This window comes from Ochotona princeps, chromosome 6 (assembly GCF_030435755.1).
Source record: "Ochotona princeps isolate mOchPri1 chromosome 6, mOchPri1.hap1, whole genome shotgun sequence".
Classification (NCBI taxonomy): domain Eukaryota; kingdom Metazoa; phylum Chordata; class Mammalia; order Lagomorpha; family Ochotonidae; genus Ochotona; species Ochotona princeps.
This window is the reverse complement of record NC_080837.1, coordinates 34,264,404-34,280,872: the sequence shown is the minus strand read 5'-3', so window position 1 is coordinate 34,280,872 and position 16,469 is coordinate 34,264,404. Positions and strand designations below refer to the sequence as shown.

Genomic DNA, 16,469 nt, shown 5'->3' with positions numbered 1-16,469 from the left:
ATAAAATGCAGAGCCTTGAGGAAGGTAGCAGATGGGTACATTGATTATTCGCCCACTTGCTCACTTCATTGCATCCTTCACCTTATGTGTTTCGCTCTGCTCTGCTGGGAAACACATCTTCAAACCCTCTGCTGCTTGGCTACCAGAGAAGTACAGCCACAAGGATGAGGATGCTGTGGGTGAGTCAAGGTGGGAAGAGGTGAGAAGCCAAGGGACTTTCCATGCTTCTTTGTTTTCTGCGGGCACCTGCTCCAGGTTGCTAACCTGGCCTTCTCTCGGTTTCCCGTTTCCACTTGGCAGCCTGCTTCTAAGTTTAGCTCTCAGAGAGCAGATGGCTCCAATTCCTGGGTTCTGATAACATCACTCTGCTGCACTGTGCAAGAAGGGCGATGCCAATGGTTTCCTGACATGTTAACTTTGGGGTTGTCTCGTCATCACATGTTGATTTCTCCACTGGACTAATAGGCTGTGGAATTCCCAAAGATAAATGCCCCCGTTTGTAAGATATTGCTGTTTCCCTTGCTGAAACCTCCCTTGCACATGTAAACACTGACCACTGAAATACCATACCTGAATTAGATGGTACAGGGTAATATCAGGTGGCAGAATACTCAGAGTGGTGCACTGCGGGAACAGAGCAGTTTTGAGCTTGGGATAAGCAGTTAATGCCATCTTCAGTAACTGAGGATCCACTTTCTTCAAGCAGTTCTCGTTCTCTTCATTCTGAATAACCTAAGTAAAAACAAAGATACCAGACTACAGACTAGTTTCCCTCCTTTTCAAAACTTGCATTTTTTTCTACAAGAATGCTGTGGGGGCTGGCACAATGGGACAGGCTATTCCTCTGCCTGCAAGCACCAGCATCCATTATAAGGTACCAGTTCATGTCCCAGCTGCTCTATTTTCGATGCTGCTCTCTGCTTTGCCCTGAGAAAGCAGCAGAGGATGACCCAAGTCTTTGAGTTCCTTGCACCCACATGGGAGACCTGGAAGAGCATCTGGCTCCTGGCTTTGGATCAGCTCAGTTCCAGATGTTGCAGCCATTTGGTGAGTGAACCAGTAGACAGAAGATCTTTTTCTCTGTATATATGCCTTTCAAATAAAAATAAATCTTAAAAAAAATTCTGTGAAACAGATTAGCCTAGAAAGCATGTTGTAAAAACAGCACTGCATAAGCAGTACGTTTTAATTCTAGTTCTAAGAGAAACTAAAACTAGCATGAATATGAAATTTATATAAAGATTACATGTTTTAGCAGAATTCTAAGCTTTCCTCTAACCAAACACTAAAGAATGGGGCTGACATTGTAGTTAGGGACTTAGGCTGCCACCTGCATGGCCAGCATTTCATATGGGCACCTGCTCAAGTTCCAGCTGCCTCACTTCTGATCTGTCTCCCTGCTAATAAGCCTGGAAAAGGCAGTGGCAGATGGCCCAAGTTTTGGGCCCTTGTGATTCGGAGATCCGGAACAAGTTCCTGGCTTTGACCTGGCCCAGCCCCAGCTTCTGTGATCACTTGGGAGTCAATCAGTGGATGAAAGATCTTCCTCTGTCTCTTCCAACTCCGTCTTTCAAATTAAAAAAGAAAAAATCTTTCTCAAAAAACCAACAATGGCAAATTCCTACATGGCTATTCAAAAGTTTGTTTAGGTAGTTAAACATTATGGTTTCTTTTTTTTTTTTTAACTTAAGAGAATGAACAGTAGAAAATAATTCTCAAGTAGAACATCTAAAATTAGACCCTGACTCACAAATGCTGAGTGTTAGCAAACAAACAGGGGAAAAAAGAATCTCTATGCAATGTAATTATCTCCTTTTAACTTAGGATATAAGGTTTAAAATTTTACCTTTGTTTTTATGTTAACAAGACACTTGAAAGTAGTTCTATATACACAGTAATTTTTAAATTATTTATTTGAAAGTCAGGGGTGGGAAGCTAGTGTTGTGGTATAGGTCAAGCTGCTGCCTGCAATGTTAGTATCCCACATGCATGAATGGGCCCCTGCACCCAATGTATGAGAGCTGGATGGAGTTCCAAGCTCCTGGCTTCCACCTGGCCCAGTCCTGACCATTGTAGCCATCCGGGGAATGAACAAGCAGATAAAGGATGCCTGTTTCTCTCCCTCTCTTTCTCTATAACCATCCTCTTAAAAAAATAATACTATGTTAATACAGTATAAAAGGTAAGGGTGGGACCCAGTGTGACAGACTAGTGATGGCTAAAGTCCTCACACTGTACACTCCAGGATCCCGTATAGGGACCGGTTCATATTCCAACTGCTCCACTTCCTTTCCATCTCCCTGCCTGTGGCCTGGGAAGGCACTCGTGGATGACCCAAAGCCTTGGTACCCTGCACTTGTGTGGGACACCCTGAAGAAGCTCCTGGCTTCACACAGGCTCAGCTCTGGCTGTTGCAGCCACTTAGGAAGTGAACCAATGGATGGAAGATCTTCCTCTCAGTCTTTTCTCCTCTCTGCAAATCTGCTTTTCCAATAAAAATTTTAAAATCTTAAAAAAAAGAAAAAAGGCAAGAGTGTTGTACAAAGGGTTAAGTTGCCACTTGCATTGCCACATACCATATCCAAATAATTGTTCCAGTCCCAGCTACTTACTTCCAATCTCATTTCCTACTATTGCATTCCAGAAGGCAGAGGACAATGGCCCAAATGTTTGGGCCCCTGCCACCCATGTGGGAAACATACAGTTTTGAAGTTCTGATGTTGGGCTTAACCCAGTACTAGGTTGTTGTGGGTTTCTGGAGAACCCAAGAATGAATTTAAAAAATTTACCTGGAAATATATTTGTATTAAAGATGATCTGAAATAAGAACAAAACTTTTATGTTAAAATTATATTCAAGACTATTGTTTATGTGGGAAAACCAGCACGTGGAAGATTTCTGTCTGTCTTGGTCTCTCTGTTGCTCTTTCAAGTAATGAAAATCAATAGAAAATACATGTTAAAAAGAGTGAGAAAGAGCTCTCTCATCTACTGGTTCACTCCATAAATGCCAAATGCATGCAACAGCTAGGTTTTCCACCTGGGCGGAATGGACCCAACTACCTGAGCCATCACCTGCTCCCTCCTTGGGGGCACATCAGCAGAAAGGCAGAACTGGGAGCTGACCTAGGACTCGAATCCGGGCTCTCCATTGTGAGACACTGTGTGACACCTGAAGCGGGCTCTTAACTACTGCACTCGAGAGCCACCCTGAAAACAGTTTTGTTTGAATACCAACTCAGATCTACCCAACCTAGATATTTTGACAAATTCAAAATCAGTGCTATTTCTCAAAGGTAAAAACAAGTTGTCCGTACCTGGCTGACACCTCCATGAGCATACATGGTGGTAGCAAGGGCCAGCAGGGTGTGCCCTTCCAACAGCATGCTGCTTACACTGGCCTGGTTGGTGGGAATCAAAATTTGAGCATTTGCAAGGCTAGCGTGGAATATCAGCTTGGGATCTGAAAATAGAAAAGAGTATGTTTTTTCTTCATTAAGAGGGATAAACACTAAATTAACAACTGCATATTTCAGAGAAAGAAAAGTAAGTTTAATTTCACCCACAGTCAGGACTTTCTAAGTGTAAAGGCAAAAGGAAAACATCATGAAAGGAGGAAAAAATGTGTCTACATAAAAATAAAACATTTGCTCAAAAGAAAACAGAAAAGTGAAACTAAGAAATATCACAACTGACAACTAATGCCTGTGATAATACTAAAAATATCAATTCTAATGGTTGAGTGGACAAAATAACCAGTTTATACAGAAGGAAAAATAATGGCTTGACATAAAAACACATAATTTAGTAGCATTAAAGAAATGCAAATAAAATAATTAGATCCTGCCTGCCACCTATCAAATCAACACTTTTAAATAATCATCACCAAGCAGCGCAGGTCGAAACTATGCCTTACAGATAAACTGGTACAACTCAGTTTGAAAGCAACATGGCCTCATAGCAAGAACATTCAAAGCATGTTCAGTGTCTGTGGGTAAAACCATCACCTATGACGTTGGCCGCCCATATGGACACTGGTTTGCCTTCTGGCTGCTCTGCTTCCAATCCAGTTCCCTGCAGATGCACCTGGGAAAGCAGTGGAAGGTGGCCCAATTACTAGGACCCCTGTGCCCACGTGGGAGACCTGGATGACGTTGCAGGCCCCTCCAGGCATCAGCCTGGTCTAATTCCAGCCACTGCAGTCATCTGGAGAATGAACTAGAGAATGGAGGATCTCTCTCTGTAACTCTGCCTTTCAAATGAACTAAAAAAAAATTTTATCTGGAAATATATTTGTACTAAAGATGATCTGAAATAAGAACAAAGCTTTTACGTTAAAATTACGTTCAAGACTATTGTTTACATGGGAAAATACTGAATATAGTCTCATTATCAAAAAACAGGAGAGTAGGTCAAGGGAATAGCCATACAATGAAACATTATGTAGACATTTAAAGTCATCACAGTCTCTGAAAATGTGAGAATGTCTTCTGTTACAATAGTATGCACCCAAAGCATACAAAAACATAGCTGTCTCTTATATATCTCCAGCATTTATAATTACGACAAGGCAGAAGCACAATATATTTTTTTTTGGAAAGAGTAAAATACAGACTAGGAACAAGAAAACACAAGTAAAATAACTGGAATAAAATACATGAAAATATTCACAATGGTTATCTTCCTGTGTACTGGGGCCATTTCTATAGTTCTTTAATAGTTGTTATATATATATATAAAACATACATATATATATATGACTATATATATATTTTTTTAGATTTTATTGTTTAAAGACTTATACAGGCACGTAGCATCAGAGAAAGATAACTTCCATCTCCTAAGATGGCTCCTAAGATGGCTTCAACGGCTGGGGCCAGACCAGGCCAAAGCCAGAGCTTTAGCTGGGTTTCTCATGCTGGTGGCAGGGACCCAAGGACTTGGATCATTTTCAGTTTCTTTTCTCAGGCCTTTAGCAGGAAGTTGGATTGGTTGTGGACCAGATGAGACTTGAACTAGCAACCATATGGGATCTGGCAGTACAATGCCAGTCTCTCTTTTCTTTCCTTTTCTTTTGTCTCTTTTTTTTTTTTTTTTTAAGATTATTCTTATTAGAAAGACATTTACAGGGAGAAGGAGAAACAGAGAGAAAGATCTTTCATCCACTGGTTCACTCCAATTGGCTGCAATGGACGGAGCTGAGCTGATCCGAAGCCAGGAGCCAAGAGTTTCTTCTGGGTCTCCCACACAGGTGCAGGGTCCCAATGCATTGGGCCATCCTCCACGGCTTTCCCAGGCTATAAACAGAGAGCTGGATGGGAAGTGGAGCAGCTGGGATACCAACTGGCACCCATATGGGATTCTGGTGCACGCAAGGTAAGGATTTAGCCACTAGGCCATCACATTGGGCCCACAGGTTTGCTTTTTTTGTTTGTTTGTTTGTTTTGCTTAATAATAAACATTATATTTGCTGACCAACAGCAGAAACTGAAAATTCACAATATGAAATTCTTTTGCAGAGAACTGGGCACTAACAAAGTGTTAAGAGTAGCTGTCTACAATCCTGACCTGTGTAGTCACTTGGCCTGTCTCCTTCCTCCTGCCACTAGGATACACCGGCAATGTCCTCAGGGTAGTAGGCTTTTCTGCCTGATTAGAACTAAGGCAAAGTTTTGTGCAGCAGTAGCCGTACTACAGATGACTTATCACATCATCTGGAGCTCTTCCCGAAAAGAGGCTCCAGAGGAGGAACCTGTTAGACAGGCTGTTTCTTCATGGACAAAGGATGCTAGTTTACCAGGAAGCAGGAATTTATCCTATGATAAACTGTGGGCTGAGAGAGACATAAGGCTCAATTGGGGAAGGGGATATAATCATTCAAGACTGTGGACCTAAGTCTGCCTCCTATTGGCTGGCAAGAGACTACATTTCAGTCTTTGGCTTCTTAAGCTAAATGTGGTAACTGTCAGCTATTTGACTGTAACCAAATGGATTGTTCAAAGGATGCATGCATTAGACACCAATCATAAACCAGCAATCTGTCCTAAGAAAATTCCTGTGCTGGGCCCGGCGGAGTGGCCTAGTGGCTAAAGTCCTCGCCTTGAAAGCCCCGGGATCTCATATGGGCGCCGGTTCTAATCCCGGCAGCTCCACTTCCCATCCAGCTCCCTGCTTGTGGCCTGGGAAAGCAGTTGAGGACGGCCCAAGGCTTTGGGACCCTGCACCCGCGTGGGAGACCCGGAAGAGGTTCCTGGTTCCCGGCTTCGGATCAGCGCGCACCGGCCGTTGCGGTCACTTGGGGAGTGAAATAATGGATAGAAGATCTTCCTCTCTGTCTCTCCTCCTCTCTGTATATCCGGCTTTCCAATAACAATAAAATCTTTAAAAAAAAAAAAAAAAAAGAAAATTCCTGTGCTAATACAGTATACTCATACCTGTTAAGTTACTGGAAACTTGCCGACATCGAACTAGAAATTCAAACCAAGGGTGTGTTTCATGTAACTCTCTTTTTTCCAAAAAAGGACAATTTTCGGGAGTAAGTCTGCATGCAAAACAAAACAAAAACTCTTTAATACAGGATAAGAAATTAACAGTCATTTTTTTCTCTATTGATAATTAGTATTAATAAGTATAATAGCAATATTGCACTCTATTTCACATATTGCTTTTGATCTGCAAATGAGCATTATAGAGACTGATACGTTATCTGCAACAGAGAAATGTTATCAACTCTACCTTTTAAGAGACTTTATGTTTCACTGGTTTTAACACAAGCTTTTTAGCATTTCCGAACTTAAAAGTTTTTTTTTTTTTTTTAATTATGCAAAGAGACAAGAACTGAGGAGTTGAAACTCAGAAGAGGTATTTGGAAAACAAGGCTCTGAAAGGCATTCTCTTGCTGGTAGCTTCAGAGTAAATGTTTTGTGTGTAAGTATCAATGATACAGATCTGAAATACATTCTCTGTTCAAACTTCTAGTTTTTCCTACACAAAATAAGAAGTCCTCTATTAGTGCACAAACACAGTGCATGAATAAGGAGTGGTTCTGCCATTTACTAGCTAAATATGTCATGTAATTGCCCAAAGCTTCAGCTTACTTATCTGCATAGAAATGGGATTGACCATCCATCCCCCTTGCAAAGCTCAGTGAGATAATGTGCATGAAGCACACAGCCTGGTACCAAGCACATCATGAGCGCCCACATAGCACATACAATTTCTGCTGGCTGTTTTCACTCCTGAGTCAACAGCAATCCTATGGATACATATTGAGAATTTCTTTCATTATTTTAATCAAGTTATTTGAAAAGGTTAGAAGTTATAGAATGAATATTACCAGAAACACTGAAGTATTTAGCTGAATGTGGCATTGAACCCCCAAGAAGTACCAAGTGTTGAGAAGGGGGAATCATCAGCATTGTCCAGGTGGATGTTTAGAATATTTCCAAACATAGCAAAGAGGAAATGTGAAAAATTACTGAAAGACCAATTAGTCTTCAGTACTCACTTGTAATGGTCAACATAGATGTAAAGGAGATGCTGCAGACCATGTTCCAAGCAATACAGAATGAAGTGAGAGTGGAAATCCCAACCTTCTTTGCTGGTGTAACTGTGAACATGCAGGGTATCTTGTATCACACCTCCAATACGGCTCAGTCTTAGGAGGAAGAGTTCAAAGTCTTCCATTTCAGATCTAAGAAAAATCCCATTCCTATTGGGCACATTTAAGGGAAGATAAAAGTTGTGATAATCAGAGTAAATCAAGTGACTTACATTGTTCAAGTCTTGACTATTTAAAAAATTATTACCCAAGGCTGGCATTGTTGCGGTCAGTTAAACCACTGCCTACGACGCTGCCATCCCAAAGCAGCACTGGTTCAAGCGGCAGCTGCTCAAATTCCAACCCAGCTTTGCTAGTGAACATGCAAAGCAGTGAAAGAAGGTTTAAGTAGTTGGTCCCCCTTCCGCTTATGCTGGAGACCCGGATGCAGTCCCAGGCTCACGGCTTCAGCTCTGGCATTTGTGGCCATTTGGGAAGCAAACCAGTGGATATATCTCTAATTCTGCCTTTCAAAGAAATAAATAAAACTTAAAATAAAAACATTTAGGGACTGGCATCGTGCTTCTATGGGTTAAGCCATCTCTTGAATCCCACGTGACCGCCAGTTTGAGTCCCAGCTTCCTGCTATGTGCCTGAGAAAGGAGCAGAAGATGGCCTAACTACTTAGGCTCCTGCCTTCATGGGAGACCTCGATAGAGTTCCGGGATCTTCGCTTCAGCCTGGCTGTTGCAGCCATCTGGGAAGTGAACCAAAGCATGAAAGATCTCTCTCTTTGTAACTCTACCTTGCAAGTAATTCTTTAAGAAATAATAATAAATAAAAGTTTTGGGCCTGGCGTAATAGCCTAGTGGCTAAAGTCCTCGTCTTGGCATCCTCCGGGATCCTATATGGTGCCAGTTCTAATCCCAGCTGCTCTACTTCCCATCCAGCTTCCTGCTTGTGGCCTGGGAAAGCAGTTCAGGATGGCCCAAAGCCTTGGGACCCTGCATCCATGTGGGAAACCTGGAAGAACCTCCTGGCTTCTGGTTTCAGAATGGCTAAGCTCCAGCAGCTGCGGCTATTTGGAGAATAGGCTAGTGGATAGAAGATCTTTCTCTCCAGATCTCACTCTCTCTTTAAATCTGACTTCCCAATTTAAAAAAAAAATCTTTAAAAAAATAACTAATTGTAAAGATTTATTTTCCTTTGAAAGGTAGATTTACAAAGAGAAGGAAAAAATAAATTTTATAATAATATGAAATAATGCTGTTTTGGATTTGTGGTATTTCAAAGGGAAAAAAAATCGCATCATGATTTTTTACTGCTCTGTTTATTCTCCCCACTGGAGAGGAGGTCAGCAGTTATAATACCTGGCCAGTTTATCCAAGATTCTATTCCTCATGTAGTTGTTGCAGCAAGTACCCTGATCAATAACATCAATGGTCAGTCGGGGCCATTTATTCTGCTGATGTGAAACATGGCTATCCTGAGCCTGGAATTCTCCAATCCATGAGACGATGCTTAACCAATCATGGCGAGCCGTGAGGTATCTCCAGAGGGCTTCAGGGGAATAGAATTTATACTCTACAAAAAGAACAAAACATGTTTAAAAACAATGAGGTATGATTTCTGACCTCTAACTCCATGCAGTATTAACTACTGAGCAAACACAACATTTGGGATGTAAATATCTATAAAATACATGTATTATTTGGAGCTTATGTTTCTTTTACTACTTTTCTCTTCTGTGTTGCTCATTTTATAATCAATACTTTAGCCAGAGGAAGCACTAAATGCCTGTCAATGCTGCAGTGCTTAAAATGAATGCGGCAATGTTGTGGGAAAGCAAGTTAAGCCACTGCCTGCATCACCAGCATCTGATATCAAGCCCTTGTTCAGATTCTGATGCAGGTCTCTGTGAATGCAGCAGATGACAACCCAGTTGCCCAAGCCTCCGCAACCTTGGTGGGAGATGTGGATGGAGTTCTAGGCTGCTGGCTTCCGTCTGGCCCAGGCCTGGCCATTGTGGTTATCTGGGGAAGTATAACAGTCAATGGCATATTTCTTTCTCTTTCCTCTCCTTATCTGTCACATAGCCTTTCAAATAAACAAATGTATATCTTAAAAAAAAAAAAAGTTGGGGGTTAGGTGTTAGCTGCTGTGCAAGATGCCTATGTCCCACATTGGGAACGCCTGGGGTTGAAATCCTGATGCTCAAGTGGATGAAAATAAATATTTAAAGAGAGAAAAAAAGAGGAGTGAGTGGCAGTGGGTTTAGCTGCTGCCTGGGATATCAGCATCCTACACTGGAGCATAGGACCTGCTTCTGGTCCAGGTTCTTGCTAATGCATCCCTGGGAGACAGCAGATCATACTTTGGCCTGGCTTAACCCCAGCTGTTGCAGACATTTAGGGAGTGAACCTGCAGATGGAAGATCTCTTAACCTGTCCTTCTTTGTGTCTTCTTTGTGTCACTCTGGCTTTCTAATTTTTTTTTTAAGGAGCTGAGCCTGGTTTGGTAGCCTAGTGGCTAAAGTCCTTCCCTTGCACGCACTGGGATCTCATATGGGTACCAGTTTGTGTTCCGGCAGCCCCACTTTCCAACCAGCTCCTTTCTTGTGGCCTGAGAAAGCAGTTGGGGATGGCCCTTGGGATCCCTTGGGATCCTGCCCCCATGTGGGAGACTTGGAAGAAGCTCTTGGCTTCTGGCTTCGGATCAGTTTAGCTCTGACTGTTGCGGCCACTTGAGGAGTAAACCATCAGACAGAAGATCTTTCTCACTGTCTCTCCTCTCTGTATGTTTGACTTTCCAATAAAAATAAGTAAACCTTTATATTAAAAAAAAAAAAAAGGTTGGGATGCAACTGTGGCTCCCTTAAAGCATCTTCCTGTTGATGTAGATCGTGGATGAGTTCCTGGCTCCTGGCTTCCAGGGACACATTAGCAGGCAGCTGGAATTAGTAGCACCAGGACTCAAATGCAGGAGATGGGGAATATCTCAAGTTGCCCCTTATCCTTTTTGCTCAGTGCCCACGTGTTTCTTTCTCTTTCCTTTAACAGAAAAGCTCTGGGGGTAGCAGTAAACATGACTCTCTGAATAGTGTCTGTTCATTGCTGCAGACACAGATCCATAGTCTATACACGAGGAAACCTCAAGGACAGAAAAAAAGCAACACTGTCACCTTGATGTCTGGATGAAAACTCTTGGTCTTGAAGTCTCAATTCACTGAACTAAGATCTTTTTCTTTAATTATCACACTATGAGTTCCTCATAAAAACTTTAAGCTAAATTAGGTCTTAATGGAATGACTTACATTCCAAAGAAACTATTCCCCCCACTCCAAAAAGGATTATAAAATGGAGGCAATAAAAGATTCACATCACACCCCATCCCAACACATACCTGGACTCTCACTCAGTCTGCTTATGTTTTAGCCTCTCTTATACTTGCCTTCTGGAAGTATCCTAGGAAGAAGGATGGATTCTTGTGTCAGCTGATCCCACCACTGAGCCCAATTTAATGCAATTCTATGGTCCTGTTTGCCAAGTTCATCTTCATGATCATATTTCAGGAAAGAGTCCAAAACAGATTTGTGCTTGAAAAAATCGTGCTCCTTTATCCAATACCTAAGACACAGTGACATCAAAAAGCAAGTTTTTACCTGGGCAAGAACTTCTGTTCTTTTGGTGAATACAGAATTCTGATTATGCAAACACTGAGATAAAAGGTGATTACTAAATCATTTCTGTATCATGCAAGCTTTGTCCACACGGAGAAGGCAGTCTCAGTTTCACAAAACCTGTGTTCCCTCGCGATAGACACAAATCAAACACCAACTATGACACAAGGGGCACTAAGGAGAGTACCTGGGAAAGGACTGGATCTGCATATTTTCTTGGAAATGCCCCGAATACAACTTCTCAACTTGATGCATGAAGTCTGTAGTTCTTTTTTCTTTATCAGAAAAATAATTTTCTTTTAAAGTCTCAACCTTGAATAAAAGATGATTCGATCAGTGAGTAAATGCCATTTAGAAATTGTATTTTAGATTTCTGAGTTAATGTATATTCACAAAAATTTCTTTTGCCACAAATACAAAATAATTGTTTGAAAGAAGTTGGCACACATTTATTAGATATTAGTTGACTATTAAAATATATTTGTGTTTTGATTAATATTAGTTGACCTAAACTACATTTGTATTTTATTTTTTTTTTTTTTAAAGATTTATTATTATTGGAAAGCCGGATATACAGAGAGGAGGAGAGACAGAGAGGAAGATCCTCCATCTGATGATTCACTCCCCAAGTGAGCCGCAACGGGCCGGTGCTAAGCTGATCCGATGTCGGGAACCAGGAACCTCTTCCGGGTCTCCCACGCGGGTGCAGGGTCCCAAAGCTTTGGGCCATCCTCGACTGCTTTCCCAGGCCACAAGCAGGGAGCTGGATGGGAAGTGGAGCTGCCGGGATTAGAACCGGCGTCCATATGGGATCCCGGGGCTTTCAAGGCGAGGACTTTAGCCGCTAGGCCACGCCGCCGGGCCCTACATTTGTATTTTAAATTATATTTTCCAAGTTTTCCACCAAACCTTTCTAGAAAATGTAAATTATACCACATCACCTTTACCTACCAGGAAGTCCCGTATGTTTTTGTCAGTTGTGCAGAAGCATATCTTGAGCAACTGATCTTTTACATCAAAGCCCTACAATCATCACAGAAAAACATAACTATATGTTGGATAAAGATGTATTCTGTTGTATACACATATATTATTACAATTTCACATCTACTCTATAAAAACACTCATTTTTCAACATCTATCATACATGTTACTGCCTACCCCTAGAATCCTTTAGCATTTTGCCAGAGCAAAAGCAGCACAAAGAACCATTTCTATAACGTGAGGCTATCATGGGACCAAAATGATAGCATTCTGCTTTCAAGTGAACGCGTCACAGCAAAGGTCAACAATTCCAGAAATCCCTTATCATAGTTTTGCTCCTCTTCTCTCTCAGAAACCTCAACTATGAAGGAGAGCCAGCTCTCAGCATATCCTGGGAGAACACTACTTCTACGACTTCTCCTTTTCAAATGAAGATAGACCACGGAGCATGAAGCACCAGCAAAAGCAGAATGCGCCAGAAAGTTCAAATAGATAGATAAGAGATTGGATCAACAAATGAGGTCTTGTGCATACTTTGACATGTGTACATCCCCACCTAACCAAGTTGCTCTCTGTTGAGACAGCAGATGAACTCCACTTAAAAATCTACTCAAGAGACATGGACATGACTTAAATATCCAACATAAACATATAAAGTATGGTACAGACAGACAACGGAATGTTATTCAGCCTACAGAAGAAAGAAATCTTGCCATTTGCAACAACACAGATAAACCCAGAGGGCATTGCAAGTTAAGTGAAATAAGCCAGAAAAAAAACAAAACAAAAAACACTGCATTGACCTCATCTACTCATGGAATCTTAAAAAAGACTATTTTAAACTCATAGTAGCATAACAGAATGATAGTTACCAGGAACTGAGCAAAAGGGGAATGAAGGAAATGTTGGTTAAACGACACAAACTTCCGGTTACAAGCTCTGGACACATGCACAGTATGCTAACTACAGTTGACAGTATGCTGTATGTTATATATAGTTAATAGTGTATTACATACAATTAATGCTCTACATTTACATATAATTTCTTTAGGAAGTCAATCCAGTGTTCTCAACATGGATTGTACGTACCTAACATGTATGCACAATCATATGAGATAAGTTAATTATTTTGATATTGGTAATCTTCACAATATACACATATCAAAACACAAACACATATTATATATACATATATAATTTGTAGTTGTTAATCACATGGCGATAAAAGTAGAAGGAAAAATTCTCTTTAAGGAAGTTGTTTGTACCAAGGAGCATTCTATTTCCCCTGAAAGATTAATTTATTTGAAAGGCAGAGAAACGGTGGGGGGACAGAGATGGAGTTCTTCCACTCACTGGTTTACTTCCTGGATGGTCACAATGACTGTATTTGGTCCAGGAAAAAGCCAAGAATGTGGAATTCCATTGGGGTTCCTGAATGGGTGGCAGTGGCTCAAAGACTTGAGTCTTCATCCACTGCTTTTCCAAGTACATTGGCAGTGAGCTGGATTAGAAGCAGAGCAGCCAGGACTCAAAGTGGTACTCCAGTATGGGATGCCAATGTCATAAATGGTGATTTAACCTGGTAAGCCACCATACCAACCCTGAATTGTGGCATTTTGTATTACCAACGTCTTTTTCGAGCAAACACTACATAAATTTCCTAGTTTGACATGTAACTATGAATACAAATCATTTTTATACTAACTAGAGATTATATTAAATATATATTATCCTGCATTGAGCATTTTAAGATCATGAATTGCTTATACCACTCACCATATTCTTCAAAAGTTCAGAGGCTTCCTTTATATTGTTCTTTTTTAAGCTGTCAAAGACCAAATCAAGGCCTATTCTAATCAGTTCATCAAGTCTTTGAGCAGAATGACCGTTGATCCTGAAGAAGGTTTGTGCCTCTGGTATTTTGTTGTTTAAAATGGCATTGGCAATGACTTCCTGGAAATGGAAGAAAACTGCTTTTAAAGATTTACTTATTTGAAAGGCAGAGTTATATACACAAAGAGTGAGAATGAGAGAAACAGAGAGAAGTCTTCCATATAATGATTTACTCCCTCAAATGGCCACAATAACCAAGTCTGGGCCAGTCTGAAGCCAGGAAGCCGGAATTCCAACAGGGTCTCCCAAGGGCCCAAGGACCTGCACCATTTTCTGCTGTTTTCCCAGGCACATAAGCAGGGAGCTTGACTGGAAATAGAGTAGCCAGACTCAAAGTGGTGCTCACATGGGACGTTGGAGTCACAGGCAGTGGCTTATCCCACTGCACTACAACACCAATCCCAATATTTTTAAGTTTCTTTTTATTTCTTTGTTATGATTACCAACATGGGACCTACACATTTATTAAGCATGAATGAGGAAACTGTTAAAATTGTATTGATTGATTTTCAATATATTTGAAAGGCAGAGAAGATAGAAGAGAGAGACTAACAGAGTTTCCATTTGCTGGTTCAGTTCCCAAATGCCTACAATAGTCAGAAGCCTGTAACTGAGGCTGGATCTCTTACACAGGTGACAGGGACCAAAGCACCTGAGCCATCACCTGCTGTCTCTCCAGGTGCACATTAGCAAAAAGCTGGGTCAGAAACAGAAGCAGAACTTAAACCCAGGCACTCCAATATGAGATGCAGGCATCCCAAGCAAATCTTAGCCACTGTGCCAAATGCCCACTCTTACAGGACTTCTTTTATTAAAGACCTTTATTAAAAGTTTTGGGACTGTCAAGTTCACTGACAGATTGTGTGTCCCGACCTGCAGGACATGACGCTCAAACCCTGAGGGTGGACTGGGAATGCTGGGCTGATAGCCCCGGGCTGCTAGCCCAAGAAACACACGGACACTCATACTTGGTGGAAAAGAGTGCCTCTCTCTTTATTTTTACTCCTCATATATATACCTTCTTCTCTAGGGGAGGGGGAGAAAGGGAGAGGTTTCCTGGGAGTAATTATCTTCACTGAAGCAGGGAAGGAACTAATCAGCTATATTGAAACAGGGGAGGAACTAATTATCTGAACAGGAACAAGGGTGGAGGTTGTATTCTGCTTGCTCTACAGAGGATGTTTTGGCCTAATATCCTGCTTGCTGTAGCCCTGCCTGCAGGCTTTTGCAATGCAACAGGTTGTCAGGTAGGCCAAGTCTAAGGCCCATAAGTCTGTGGCTCCTAACAATTGTGCTTAAAGGGCTGATTATGGTACAAAATAGGATGTGGTACTAGAAAGAAGGGTCCAGAAGAGAAACACCTATGTAAAAGGGTGACAAGAGGAAAAAAAAAAACACTTAAAGTTTGGAAGGTGTTCCATACATATATGGAGGCAAGGTCAGGTGCTCCACTTAGAAGAAACATGTGCACAAAGAAACTGCCACAAGTCCTCAGGGAACTCCAAATTATTCACATAACTAGAGAAAGCTGGAGGGGGTAGTAGACCAAACTTTCAAGAAAAGCAGAGGTTCCACTATGAAAAGCCGTGTGTCTACATACACATGTGTGAGAGACTATATCCTGACACCTTGGTGGAGTCACTGACAGATCCTAAGGGATCACACATGTATTTCAGGCAGAACACTCACAAAACCACGAGGAGACTGGACTTAACATGATTCGAGCACTAGGCAGTGAAGTGCCAGACAGCTGCTGCAATGATCTAGTGAGAAGAAACGAAGACCAAAACTGAAAAGCTAAACCCTAAACAGAACAAAAAGGAAGCATTCTTAACTGCGGGCTTCAAAGTGGTCTGAAAACCCATGAAACCATATGCAAAACTGTGAGTGTGGTGTGTGCACACTCACATGCATCTGGGGAGAGAGTTCACAGCTTTCATCAAAGTGATCAGTCATCTGCCAAAGGTCCAAAATCACCAGTTTTAGGGAAAGAGCACAGACCGTTGATAGAGCTTTGGGGAACAACAAACCAACCAACCAACCAACCAACCAACCAACCAACCAACCAACCAGGAAAAGCAATCTATAAAGGAAGTAGGGGAAAAAAGGAACCAAAACAAAAGGCAAACCATTTCACAGAATGGTTAGGACTCAGAGAGAAGCCAAAGAGGGTCCATCCCCATTCTCCACCCAAAGACAACCAACAGTCCTGAGAGCCTGGCGGAGCAACCGCACAAGGATTCTGACAATCGCATTGAGCTATTTTAGCTTCTACCTTTTCGATCCCAACACTGCCCACGTGGGTGAAGGGATTCTTCCAGTCTCTTGTAAGTCAAACAGGAGCCAGCACATTTGGATTGCTACCAACCTCTAC

The 16,469-nt window shown here is 41.6% G+C and overlaps 1 protein-coding gene across 1 annotated transcript in view; it reads right to left on the bottom strand.

Moving 5' to 3' along the window:
• The window catches only part of SPG11 (SPG11 vesicle trafficking associated, spatacsin), an 85,943-nt gene that overhangs the window by 41,548 nt on the left and 27,926 nt on the right, over positions 1–16,469 (bottom strand). Inside the window, exons 11-19 of the mRNA XM_058665915.1 lie at positions 13,979–14,155; positions 12,170–12,241; positions 11,406–11,530; positions 10,990–11,165; positions 8,910–9,123; positions 7,507–7,710; positions 6,434–6,540; positions 3,317–3,462; positions 571–732 (exon numbers count right to left, since the gene is read on the bottom strand). Of these exons, the coding sequence (XP_058521898.1) occupies positions 571–732; positions 3,317–3,462; positions 6,434–6,540; positions 7,507–7,710; positions 8,910–9,123; positions 10,990–11,165; positions 11,406–11,530; positions 12,170–12,241; positions 13,979–14,155 (1,383 nt within the window). The remainder of the gene's footprint in view (positions 1–570; positions 733–3,316; positions 3,463–6,433; positions 6,541–7,506; positions 7,711–8,909; positions 9,124–10,989; positions 11,166–11,405; positions 11,531–12,169; positions 12,242–13,978; positions 14,156–16,469) is intronic.